We start from the raw sequence: 14,069 nt of genomic DNA, 5'->3' as shown, positions 1-14,069 counted from the left end.
AGGAAGTACTAAAGCGAAGAAAACAAGTGCTCCTGTCAAACGGCTGCACAGGCCAATACATAAAACAGACACATTATATCAGAGGCGCTAATGGAGTTTTTTTTTTTTTTTTTTTTAAATCACCGAATCTCAATTCATCCATTACAAAAAAAAAAGTGTTTTTTCATGTGAAACCAAAATTGATTTAATGTGAAACCAATTTAATATAATGTGAAACTAAGATTTTTACACGTCAAACCACACTGGATGTTTTCCATTATATTATCGCAAAAATGTTATATCATGTTTGTATATTTGAACCTGTGTGTGTATGCCATCTGACTTTTCCACGTTGGATCAAAGACAAAAAAATAAAATAAAAACATGGATCAGGAAAAGATGTCAGCCTGGCTTTCCCTGAAATACGCATCAGACACTGGAACGAATACAACTTGCAGTTAGGACAAGCCACCCAGATACTGAAGCCATTAAATACTAATATTCATCCATCCATCTGTTTTATAAAACGTACTAATTGATAGGGATGTCCCTATCACCTCTTTCTTTTGTACACATTGGTTATCCACGTTATGCCTGGATTAATATTCTACGCTTTCATTTTTTCCCCCAGACTATATACTACCACATGGTAATTGATATGTAAATGATTAAATTAATGTTTAGTGTCATTAAGTAATTACGCACAGCATGTTTTGGATCTTTATGCTTCTTAACTGTTTCTTATTATACTTCCATCAACAAATAATTCTGTGATGTTGATGAGTTTCAATTATTTTATTCCTTAAATTAAATTAAATTAAATGTAACTATATTATAAATGACATATCAATTCAATAACAATTTAAATATGGCACATTTAAAACAAAAATTCACACAGCTGACCAAAGTATTTTACAAAAACGGCAGTTAGAGATCAAAATAATCACAAATAAATATAAGCTAATGTAGACTTTCTTAGTTATCAGTGCTGCCACTGTCCTTCTTTTTATTGAGTTTTCAGATATTCCGTTTGCGGACAGCTGCTGCAACCCTCGCAATATTTTTTTTCCAAAAAAAAAAGACCATAAACAGATCTAGAGACTTTTTTGGCGTTATTAGAGAGTGATGTAAAAGCATGTTTGTTTTATTTATTCTCATCTAGCAGCAAGGCTGCGCATGCCCCTGTTAACAGTGAAGAACGCTGATATAACACAGATCAGAGATAAGTGCTTGATATTTATTTTGAATAAGTAACAAGGATGTTTCTGAACTAAACATAATTTAAAAGTGTACAGAAACCCTCGTGAAACATTGGAGGCTACATTAAAACAGCAGAACATCAGCCCTGGTCATTTTATGCTTCTGTATAACAGCTGTTCATTTTTACTGGTCTCTCAAAATTTTGTCTTGTCTTCAATTTGATTTACCAACAACAGTTTTTTGTTTCTGCACTTTGTTACTTTTTTAATCAATGAATACAAGCAGTCAGATAATTATGTACTCTGTGTATTTCTAGTTATATCGGAAATCAATTTAAGTACCCTGATATTGACAAAAGTCATAAACATCTAAACAATAATGTTATTTTGAGCTTTATTATTTATTTAACTTAATTGTTACACTGCTGGAAAATCAAGAAAAAGCAGCTATATAGTGGTGAGATGTTTTGCAGTGTCTGTGGTCAGTTTCGTCAAATCAAATCAAATCAAATTAAACTTTATTAAGGACTTTTCCTACAATAGAATGAAACAAAAGTACTTTTACAAGATATAAAAACACAACAAAGAATATTCAACAGCCCCTCCCTTCTCACACACACTCATACACACACCCAACCAACATCAATTTCCAAAACTTGTCTAAAACATCACACATAAACCTACCTTGTTGCATATGGCTAGTCAGAATTTAGAGGAAGTTCAGATGTTTTTCATTTTGTCTTTTATGCCAAGAATATGTTTTCCTGCAAGTTTTCTTGTCCGTTTAAAATCAAACAAAAATAATATTGTTGAGGTAAACATTTATTAATGGCCAAAGTTGTTTTAGTTCCTTTAGTACGCTTGCGTATGCAAACCGCTTGCCTACCAATAGTATTTTCCATTGACATTAGCCGCAAGCTAACGTATAGTTTTTTTAAATACATTTTGATGTGTTATGTGATTTCACTGAGTCAATGAAAATATTTGTTTTACACTTTTACAAATAAAATATTTTACAAAAGATTCTGTCTCAGATCTGTCTTGGGAAACCTAATTATCTGGCGAGCTGTTGCAGCATGCTGGATCACACCCACAAACACAACCTGCAACAGAATGCATGGCATTGTTATAGTCATAATTGACTATAACTATTTGTTGGTATATTAATGCAGAATTGCACATGCCTGCATCTCAATGCATCATAAAAGTAAAAAAAAAAATTCAACATCTCTACACTTGTTGGTGCAACATCTTTTGCAAAACACATGTCCTCTGTTATGGTTTGAGAGGGGCGGGGCTTGTTGACAGAGCATGCCTGGGTTTGTGTTTGTGACGGGTTTGTAGGGAAGTCCTGACTGCAGTATTTAGAAATTTTCTATTTCAACAGACATCTATCGATTGATTTATATTGTTCATGATCTATTGTCCAGCCCTACTTCTTCCTTGAATAATCAGCATTTAAAATCAACCGCCTGATAGAGCTTTGAAAGCTTGAGAGCCTGCACTCCTTCAAAAACACTTAAAATCCATCAAAATTGTTGCTAAAAATCAAGCCAAAGCTTCTGATATGACATCCGCTTCGGTTGCTTCTGGTTTCTAAAACAAGATTCTGATGCTGATAAGGGTAAAGACAATAACTATGAAGCTAATGTAAAGCTTAGCCAAAGAACTCTGCTTTATAAAATGCAGTGGAAATTTTAGAAAACAGACTCAATGTTATAATGATTACTTCTGGTTTAAAATGATCTGTGACTTCCTTCGTGGGAGTTTCTGAGGCATAACAAGCTGCGTGGCATACCATGAACAAAAATGTACAAACTGTCCGTGTACTGTAAAGGTTGGTATGTATCTATTTCTACATCTAACAGCTAAACAAACAGCTTGTCACTGCTGCTGTTGCAGGCTGCATGCCAATTCATTGTTTATCTATGTGTTATGGCACTCCCCAAAGACGCCGCCCACTGAAGGTTTTGTGTGGTGGTATAGAGACTTTCAGTTTCAGGTTATAATGGGTCATTTTAACTAGTACTTCATTAACTAATGTGTTATTTCTGGGATAAACAATACACACACTCAGACATGTGTATGTGCATGAATGAATGCTAAATTTGGCACCAAACATGGGCTTCATCATCACGCTATCTGCTTTGTTTCATGTTTTCAGATTAATGTTTCAAACTGTCCCTTACACAACCAGCATTTTACCTCCAGTAAAACAGAGTTGCGGGTTACCTTTGCTGTGTTTGTGTGTTGGACAAAACAACATACACCCATCCAGTCTAGAGTAATGTCACTGTTGGATGATCTTGGACAGGAACAAAAAAAAAAATCAGCTCTTTCTACAAGCAGCAACAAGAACTATGAAAAGTTTTGGTTTAAAGTCTAGGGGCGCCGTATGGTGAATCATTAGTTGCTCCACAGGGACACTTCTGACTAGTTATGCCTTAGGAGGGGTCTGTTGGCCCATGATGAGGCCAAGTTTGAGAAAAAACTTTCAAAAGTGCACCCACTCAGACACACGCTTCAACATGACAATACTTGAGTTACGGAGGCATTAAGTTCTGAGGCCATCAGTGAGCATTTAGTTTTAACCGTTGGAGATGAAACACATGTTAAAGTAAGTGCTTATCGTGGCTGCAGCCGGCTGTTTATAGAGGAGGCTTGTTTAGTTAACTAATTGCACCATTACATTAGGTCATTTAACTCTAATTAGAGAAGCACAGAAGCTGGTGCTTATAATAAGACCAACTTGTTATGATTCTCATTTATTTCTACATGTTTGAGAGACTTACATTCGTTCTGGTACAGGCTAACGCTGCTTACATTCAATCACTGAAATCCTGAACAGCAGTCACAAGGAGCAAGGAAAGGCAATAACACCAAACGTGAACCCATTACCAAAGCTGTTTATCAGTTAATCAATCAGAAACATTGGTGGATGAGAGCAGACAGACAAATAGCGGGAAAAAGGCTGCCAGCACAACGCTGATAAGGTCAGAAAGAACCTTTTCCTTCGTCCTCAGGCCTTTCCTGTTAACATCCCAACGCATGCCAACATCCATTATAGGTAAACCTGGGGACAAACACAGACGCCAATCCAACGGAAATTCATCTTTAAGTGAGTGAAAGAAATAAACAGGGAAAAACTAAGCCAGGGAACCTAACAAACTCATATTTTCTCTACAAACCACAACAAATATAATTTAATCTGAAATTTAGAATAAAGTAGTTTACATGTCTTACTTTTGCTTGTATGGTTAACTTCTAAGCTGTAAATAGAAGACAGGCTATTTGTTCATCCATAGAAAGTAGGAGAGTTAAAAGAATTCACAATTAAACACCTCAAAGAACTCATCTGGATTTTTCTCTGTGATATAAATAACAATAGGGATTATAGCTCATATTAGAAACACTAAAGTCATGTCTTAACATTCATGTTCTTGTCAGTCTTTAGCTCATTATTCAGTTTCTGATTGCTTAACAGAGTTAACACCTTTAGCCTCAAAGGGATAATAATAATCTTTATCTTGTTGCCAAAGGTTGATTGTTTACAGCAAGCAGGCTGTTTTTCAGTTTCTTTATACACTTATCTGATTGTGGCACACAAAATACACAAGCGTTGAACTTGTAAAATTATTCTAAATGAATGTTAAATCAGTATTCAGACTCTTTTCTCTCTTAATTGTTCACCAGAACCAAGAAGATTGTGAGAAAAATTATTATCTATTACAACAATCGACAACCTGCTATCATTTCCTGTCACATTAACATTTCAGAGGCAGTGGAGCTTTAAAAACAGCCATTTGAAATATTTAATTCTTTCTCATATTTTCTGTCTCTCTCTCATTTTTCAAAGTATTCATATCAGCATTTACAAATGAATTTAAATATCACTGCATAATCATGCCAGATATGCAGCATCCCTTCAATACCTTTCTGTATGAGAGAGCTTTGTGCTTCTAAAGGCCGAAAAACTCAATTAATATTCCACAAAAAGTCACAAAATTGCATCATTGTTAACAATAACACACGTTTCCTCCCACAGTCCAAAGGTGATGCCCGCATGCTGCGTATGACCGTGACTGTCATTCTGTCTGATTAGCTTCTGAGGCTTATCCATCCAGCACAAACTGGATGGAGAAGGTTACATCAGACACTTTGAACAGCAGTCGATGCATCGGTGTCCAGAACTGTTCTGTCTGTAACCCACACTGAGAGCATTTTAATATCCCTCTATCTGGGACTACAGTTAAACAAACAAGTGACTTGCGCAAGACCCCATTTGTCTGAAGTGAGCAAACGCACGTGCACAAGCCCTGCTGATGTGCACAAGAAATATTGTGAGAGAAATTAAAGACATTTAATTACAGATGTTTTATTGACTGAGAGGTAGTCGAAGTTTTATTCCTTTTACTCAACTTTGGGGTTTTAGCGCTTTAAAGTTTAATCTGTTCTGATTTTGTACAATATAAACATCACTTCTTTGAGTAAGTTGACAAAACAGAAATATGTATCCTGATGAAATCAAAACAGCTCAGAATATTTTCAGATACATGTTTTAAATATATTTCGAATGCACTTCTAAGTAACCATACAGCCCCTCGCTGTACCCTAATGCAGCTTTTGACATACTGTAACTGCAGTACCGGGAGGATCTGACATTATCTCAACATGTGAATTTAAAAAAACAAAAACTTCAAAATCACAACATTGTTTCCCATCCTTTAAACATCTCATCTCACAGGGAGTTCCATCTCTACTCGTGACATCATGTGTGATCTATATATCTGTCCCTTAAAGCAATCAGGATAATTTCTCTTCACCTCTCGTTAGCTTCGGCACGTATGTGACGGGACATCTGACTGCGAGAGCGGCCTCGAACCGAAGGAGGCATGGCTCAGCCCGAGTACGAGTGGTTCATGTGAGGAAAAGCTGAAAGAATGGAGGGCAGAGCAGTCGTGACTTGTGAGAGGAGACTGGATGAAACAAGTGAAGGGAAGAGCGGTGAGGAGAGAACTGCACAGGACTGAAGTTCACAATGAGACAAGCACCGCAGGAGCTGTGGAGCAGGAGGAAATGGGAAAAGCTTGCAAAAAGATCAGTTTTGCAACGGCAGTTCGGCTTTGTCCAACTTAACAAAAGGACTAAATGTGCTGAAGCGCAGATGGAGGCAGAATCAACTTTTTTTTTTGTTTTTTTTTCTTTCCATTCAGTCCAACACGAAAACTTTAATTGGATGCATTAAAAGAAACTGTGTTTCAGGATGGAAAAAAAAAAAGCAAAAACAAAACAAGAAACATCAGCTCCTGAGAAATTTCTTTAAAACTAAGGTAAAACAAAGAGGTGGACATATTTCAGATGAGGGATGAAGGTGGGTCCAGCAGTCCAGATGACATGAACTGGACACGACCTGGTCTTGGTAACCCCCTGCACACCCATAGAGCACGAAAGACAAGGGAGCACAGAGGAAAAAAAAAGGAACAGGAGACATTTCCAACGCTTGGTTAAACCTGAAGTTTCCATGATAATCTCTCCACCCATCCCCCGACCCCTCATCCCTCACTGCTTTGGCTGGGAGGGCCCCAGCTGTTCGCTCTGTATAAATAGCGTGAGGCTTTGGCCCGGACCCCCGGGGAGAGCGGGCCTCATTGGAGAGAAGGCATGGGAACAAATCGGGCCGGAAAAAGCACACAACATACACGTTTTGACAAACATATGGGACCATTGCTGGGGATGAAAGTGCGGAACATGTGAGAAAAGTTGGCCTCACGTGGCAGAAGTCGCTGTCGTGCTGAAAATGTGACAAGAGGGGGCGAGCGAACAAACAGACGGGAAGGACGGGAAATATGTCGTCTTGATTTCCACATAAAGACGAAGCACTGTCCAAGGTGCTGCCGCTTTGCTGCATGCAACTTCATCTGCTGCTTCATGTGTGCAAAGACAGGGAAGAAAGTGTGTTTAAGGAAAAAAAAAAGGGGGGGGGGCTCTTTTTTCATAGAATATCATATAATTTATGTAGCAAACACTAAAGTCTGGCAGCGTTCTTAAAAGTGTGTGTCCTTGTCTTTCTTCCAGGTTTTAGAGAAATGTTCCGTTAATTTGAAGTTCCTTCCATGTGTTAAAAGGTCCTTTAGCAAAACCCAGAACCCCCATACAGCCCTGGAGAGGGTCCGCAATCCAGCTGAGGATACACAGTCAACAACATAAAGTTTGTACATCATCAACACGGCCGTCTGTGTTGCTCTTCTACTTGTCTCCTGTTTTTTTTTTTCTCTTTTATTCAAAGCAGCTGTTCTCCAGCTGAGCTGCACCTGGTTCTGTCACAATCAACTTTTTAATAACAATCCATGAGCCAAAAAAGATTATTTTATCTGACTACACTGCTGTGGACTCTACGTTTAAACAGGAAACGGAGAGAGATAGAAGCGTGATAAATAACTCAGGGGGAGGTGTGACACCAAGCAGGACAAGGCTGTCCAGCCCTGAGAAAAGCGAACTCCTCCCTTCATCGCTGGCTTACAGCTGCCATTTAGTACACACACATACAGTACATCCAGCCGGAAAAGCAGGCTGGGGCTCAAGCACAACAAATTACATAATTATGGTTCTGAAAAGGTCTTTGAAAAGAGTTCAGCTGGAAACTGCTGCTGCTGCTGATGATGCTAACAGAAAACGGGGGGGACATATAGCTGCTCTGTTGTGCAGACACAATGTCAGCGCCCTGTCCATACTTTCACTGTCTTCAGAGACGAGCGTAAAGTCCCCTCTTTTTAATTTGTGCGGTTAGAAGGAGGGAAACCCATTAAAGAAGAGGAAGAAAATCAGAAAACGACATTTTCAGCCTGAGTGGTTTTTCTTAATGAAATCTAAAGGTTTGAAACACAGCAGAGTCCCTTTTTTCTCTTATGTGTGTAAGCATACATTGGAAGTCGGTTGGTGGTGGGGTACCTTTTCATGAGTGCCCAGCAGTGGACGTGTTTGGCATGTGTGGCCTTGTCGCTCAATTGTATGTTCGCCACAGTGGCTGCCATTTAAGCTAACGCTGGGTGCTGCCTACGTCCTACACGAAGGATTGCATTGTTTTGGGGTTTTTTTTTTTCTTTTTTTTTTTCCGATGAGCTCATCAGTCAGGAGGTGGAGAGACAAAATCACGTCCGATTTCAACCCTGTCGACCTGCCCTCATAGCTGCGTCTCGCTCTGGTTCTCGGTTCACATCTGTTAGTTGGCCGTTGGCCCCAGAGGCAGTCAACACGGTTGCTGAGCACTGCTGTTCACTAAACTGGCTGACTGGCAATTCAATATGTCTCTTACGTAAGAACAGAGAGGGAGGCGAATAAAGTAGTCGTTTCACCTGTAAGTCAAGTCAAGGGCCGCACACGGCGGATGGACAGCCTAAATAACAGAAAACGCCTGACAATAATCAGACGGCTGCAAATGCAGCGTGACTGTATGTCAGGAACAGCCTTTAAACAAAGGATTGGTGCTCATTAGACCACTGATTATAATTACATCTTTGAAAAAGTTTTTAATGCATTGTAGAACATGAATTACATTACATTACAAAAAAAAAAACAGAAGTGATAAAAATGTGAAATTCTAGTGACTTCACCTAAATCCTGTGTTCTCTAAAGGATGACCTTGATGCGTTAAGTGTCGTCCATTTTGTTTCTCAGTGTGTGCATTAGGGGTGGGAAAATCAAATCAAAAAATTAAATATCAGGATTTTTTGCTTCACAATTTTGAAATGGATTTTTTTGTTTAAAAAAAAATCTTTTTTTTTTTTTCAAATAAATAAAAATAATCCATTATATATTTTTTGTCATTCTTATTGTTTTTATTGATCTTTTTACTTGTCATGTTGGGCGTTATAGCAGCAAAATGATGGTCTGGCTTCTGTGTTGTTTTTTTTCTCATTGAAATCAAGAAAACTGACAAACAAAAATGTTTTGTACTGTTTCTTGTTTTTAATCTACAAAAATCAGCAAATCAAAGAATTGTTAGAATCGCAATTTGAACTGAATCGGCGCCCAAAAAAATCTGAATCAAATCGAATCGGGACAAAAGCTGATCGTCACAGCCCTAGTGTGTCTGTGTGTGTGTATGTGTATGTGTGTGTGTTGACCCCTTTGAGGTTTTGGCTGTTGGTTCTACTATTTCTTCCCATTTAGTTTCTGCCTCACAGCTTAAAGCACACATTAGCCCCACAACCCCTGGGAAACGGCACACGCACAAACACACACCGACGGAGTGAAAACATTCATTCTATTACACCCTCACACATACTGAAAGGCTCCCAATTCGGGGGGCGCCTTACAAAACATCATCTGCGCATGGTGTTTTTTTAAATTTATTGAGTTTAAATCTAGTTGAATATGTTTGAGCAAAATGAAACAGTGATGCTTCGTCTAGAGTTCAGAATATATATATATATATATATATATATATATATATATATATATATATATACATATATATATATATATACATATATATATATATATATATACATATATATATATATACATATATATATATATATATATATATATATATATATATATATATATATATATATATATATATATATATATATATATATATATATATATATATATATATATATATATATATATATATATATATATATATAATCTCACAATCAATTAATAAGAACAAATAAATAATAAAGGGATTTATTAATGTTACATGTCTTTAATCCCTTCTCCAGGAGATGTCAGCCTCCACTTGAGGTTGACAGCATTAATACTGAAAAGACAGCTGCAGCCAAGACATGTTATGACAGGTATCAGTCTATGCAGGAGAAGATCGATCCTCTTCTCCAGAGGTGGAAATGCAGCTGTTGATGTGCACCATTTACTGCCTGCTGTTTAACTAGTTTAGCTATTTCTGATACAGTATCCGTACCATTCATTTGGTGAAATTATGGTTGGTTATATGACTAATATACCTAATGCATCTCCAAAGATAATTTTCTTGGTAGTTTGGCTTCTGTCACAACAGACAGACAGCTGACTTCCCTGCCTATCAAGAAAACTTTATTTGCACACATGTGTTATTGTACACACATGTGAAGAGAAAGAAGTTGAATGTGAAATATCAACGTTAAGACTTAATGTGTCCCAGAAATGACTGAAATGATCGGGAGATTCTGATTGTTCATCATGCATTCATACACACAAGGTTCATAGCACCGAGGCAGGGAGACTCCTCGCAGGAGTGAAAGTGTTTCAAATTATAGATATTTTTGTGTGTTTTTCACACAGTTGATGCAACATAATGTCCAACATGCAAACTAGTGGGAGTGTAACTCACCTGTGTGTGTGTGTGTGGCATGACATTTAGAGACATGGCACGTCGTAAATATTGTGATCATGTGAATAAAATTAACAACATCAGGCTGTTTAGCTTTTATAGTAAAAGGACAAAATATAAACGTATGCAAAATATAACATAATAAAATAAAATGATGAGAGGAGCCACGTAAAATGGTAGCAGAAACACTGGAAAAGCCTATTGGTGCAGGTTGCTATTTCAAAATAAAAGGTTGGCTAAATTATATTTTATTGTAATTTAACAGTTTACTTAACTACGGCTCATGGTTTATTGCATGATAATACTGAATGTAAGTACATTTGTATATTTATTTATTTGTATATTTTAAGGCAGTGTGTTTTGATAAACCTAATACTCACTGCCCAGTCATATGTGAGATGAGTGTATGAATATAAAGTGTTGCCCTTCGGTTCCTGGGAATCTTAAATACTGTGGGTTTAAAATGAAACAGCAGGCCTATAACATGCTTTGATCACAGGCCAGTCTTACGTGACCTCTTCGCCCATTTGGCCTTGATGGTGATGAAGGAGCAGCTGTGGCCTGCACAGCCTGACAGATGAATGTGGGCTTGAGTGGACAAATAAGTAACACAACGGACCAACTCCTCCTTCTTCCCCTCCTACTCTCACATCCCGGCACATACATCGACACGGCAGACATTTTAAAGACTACAAGTGTAAAAAGAAGTAACTAAGGAGTAAAAACAAAGAGACAGATATCCGTCCATCCTGTAAAAAGCTTGTGCCAGGGCACCATCTGCTCATCCGCTCAGTGGAAGTTGTGGCTTTCAGGGCAGTCAAAGACAACGCGGTTAAGATTGAAGGGATGGGGCTTCTTTTCAGAGCTGTGAGCGAGCAGGAGAATTAAGTTTGGACAGAAAGGAGTCCTGGCAGAAGGCGAGCGCCCGAGCCAAGCGGTAGCAGGAAGCTACCGCCTTGTGTGTTTTGAGATTTATGTTGACCGGTCCATCCACCAACCATCTGGGCTAGCACAGATAAATCTGACCCGACTAAAAGGCCAAGGGACGCCCAAAGAAGTAATGCAAAGTTGAAGAGAAACAAGCAACAAAGGTGATTTACCGCCTTCAAATAGGAGGTGAAAATAAGCAGAATACGTGTGAAATGTGAGACGAATAAGTTCCTCTTACAAACTATTGCTGTAGATGTGAGAAGAGAAGCGAAGGAGGAAGCGATGGAAAAGGCATCAAGGAGAGGGTGGAGCAGAGTGAAGAATAAGGTGACAGCTGACGACAGGAGCGAGATTTTTGTCCGCGCACTCACACACGCTTTCTTTGAGTCGTTGTTGACGCCTCCTAGCCAAAGCTGACATCACTGTCCAACACAGCTGAGGACAACAGGCCTAGCCATCAGAAGCAACCAATCACAGCAGGCGGATTCAGCATAACAGTACACAAGCAGCTGTTTTCTGCAATCTCCCCATCACTCTGCGCTTCATTTACCTTCATAAATGATTGAAGTCACTCGAAAGCAAACTTACAGGTGCAGGATGTCACAAAATCAAAGATCAGAAAAAAGTAGTATATAATTAACAACTATATTTCAGTTAGTATCTAATCACTTTACATCTATTGCCATATTTGTGGCACCATTTTTACTATGGTGTCTCTGTATGGACAAACAACTGTATGTGTGATGTGAAAGCCCTCTGAGCTTTAACACTGCGTATGATATGTTTAATAGGTGTTGGAGCACCATTTGGGACTGTAAGCAATGTATTAAAAAGTACACAGAAGAAGACAGTAGTCATGTACACGATGTTCTAGTTACCTGTGGTGCAGTCACTGCTGCACCAGAGCCCACTGGATCCACTTATAGATAAAAACATATTCATGTCTGAAGGAATTTTACCCCTGATGGACACCTTCTGTCAAGAACTGTGCTTGACATTCGATGTTCTAATGTCCATCTTTGTCACTTTTACACATTTTACCTTTTAATCTAAGACTTCTTAGTCTCTTAGCTACACTGCAGCTTTTTCTTTATCACATGACCTAAAACAATAACACATTAATACAAACATCTTTCTTTTCCTTTTTTGTTTTTTGATGCAGGAACACATTATTAAGCCTCAAACCGCCTAGTGACTACAGGGAGTCATGGCAACCACTACACACTGATTTCCATAAGGTCGTTGATGGCTGTCAAAACATTTGAAGCTTCCTAGTGACTACTGAATATCAGTAAGATCTAGTTTCAGGGAGGGGCATTTAAAAATAAATCCTCTTGTGGAAATTATTTAACTTCTTCTCAACCTTAACAATCAAGCTGCGGCAGATTATTCTGAATACTGACTGACTTCACAACAAACCCAGAAAGAATCCAATCTCCATCGTTCAACAGTGAGCGAGAGGAGAGAGCAGGCGAGACTGATAACGTCCTCCTCTTAAGATGATATATACACAGTTGTTTTTTTTTTAATCCTTTTAATGTGGAGGCTCATCTTGAAAGGGCGGAGTGAGGGAGGGGAAGAAAAAGTTAGCGGGGAGGAAAGCAGGGCTTCAAACAAGCAAGAATGTCAGTGGAGAGTTGGAGCTTGGAGTTTGTGTTTATCGCTTTCTTAAGACGGACTAAAGGACTTTCCAGCACTGAGAGGGAGAGATGGAGGGAGAAGTGACCTGACTGTCAATGATGCCAAACCTCTATTTCCAGCTTCACAGTCAGCGCAAGCCTGACACCGACACGTTTACCTCTTGGCCTCGACTCTTATCAGGCCAAAATAGTGAAAATGTGTTTCTTGTTCCAGGCAAAAAAAGAGTTGAGGAGAGCAAAGTAAATGGAGAGAAAAGCTTCTTTTCCCCCTGAACAAAGTCAAAGGTGACCTATTTTGTGGTCAGGTTGAGCAGCACATGGCAGGTCTGTCTTCAACACTTTGCTGTTATTCAGAAAAAAAATTAGGAATCTAGTTATGAAAACATGAATTATTAATACAAAAGTGAGGATAACTTTGTAACTTTAGTGTTGGAGCTCTTTTAGTGCAGAGAAACGAAAGAACTGAGCCTCAAAAAGGTGCGAAACGGGGAGGCAGGGAGTAACTCAACTAGTGGTCCAGCAGCTGCATCCCACCAGAGCAATACAGCTGAGATGAGGCTGCATCCATGTGTGACAGAGTGTGTGTTCTCTTTTCTTTAAACAAGAAGAAACTTACCTGGATCCCAGCAAACTGCTTCTCTGCCATCCTTCAGGACCTTGTCGGCAAAGATCCTCAGCCTTGCTGCTGCTCTCTCTCTCGCTCTGTCTGGAGCTTCGTCTTTGCCCGCCGCTCGCTATCAGGGTTCGGAGTTTTCTGAGGTGGCTGCGATTTCGCTCAAGTGTCTTCACCCCGCCGTGTCAGGCTCTGTCTCCGTCCCCCCTTCTTCTTCTGTGTTGCTTGCAAGTGTAGCTGGGGTGGCGTCGCTGCTTTGTGTTAATTCTGCCCTAATCCAGAAACTTTTCTATGCTGTGAAAAGAACACGTGACAGGCAGAGAGGGGTGGAGGGAGGGGAGGAGAGGGGAAGGGAGGGAAGGCAAGGCAATACT

General features: G+C 39.0%; 1 protein-coding gene across 1 annotated transcript in view; it reads right to left on the bottom strand.

The window, feature by feature from the left end:
* The window catches only part of slc6a9 (solute carrier family 6 member 9), a gene marked incomplete at both ends in the record, with an annotated part of 62,261 nt that extends 48,533 nt beyond the window's left edge, over nt 1–13,728 (bottom strand). Inside the window, one exon of the mRNA XM_079244056.1 lies at nt 13,699–13,728. Coding sequence (XP_079100182.1) covers nt 13,699–13,728 — 30 coding nt within the window. The remainder of the gene's footprint in view (nt 1–13,698) is intronic.
* Nucleotides 13,729–14,069: the final 341 nt, after the last annotated feature.

The sequence above is a fragment of the Telmatherina bonti genome (assembly GCF_933228915.1).
Source record: "Telmatherina bonti genome assembly, chromosome: 7".
NCBI classification, from domain to species: Eukaryota; Metazoa; Chordata; class Actinopteri; order Atheriniformes; family Telmatherinidae; genus Telmatherina; species Telmatherina bonti.
Note: the sequence above shows the minus strand (reverse complement) of the source record. Positions and strands in the feature narration are given on the sequence as shown.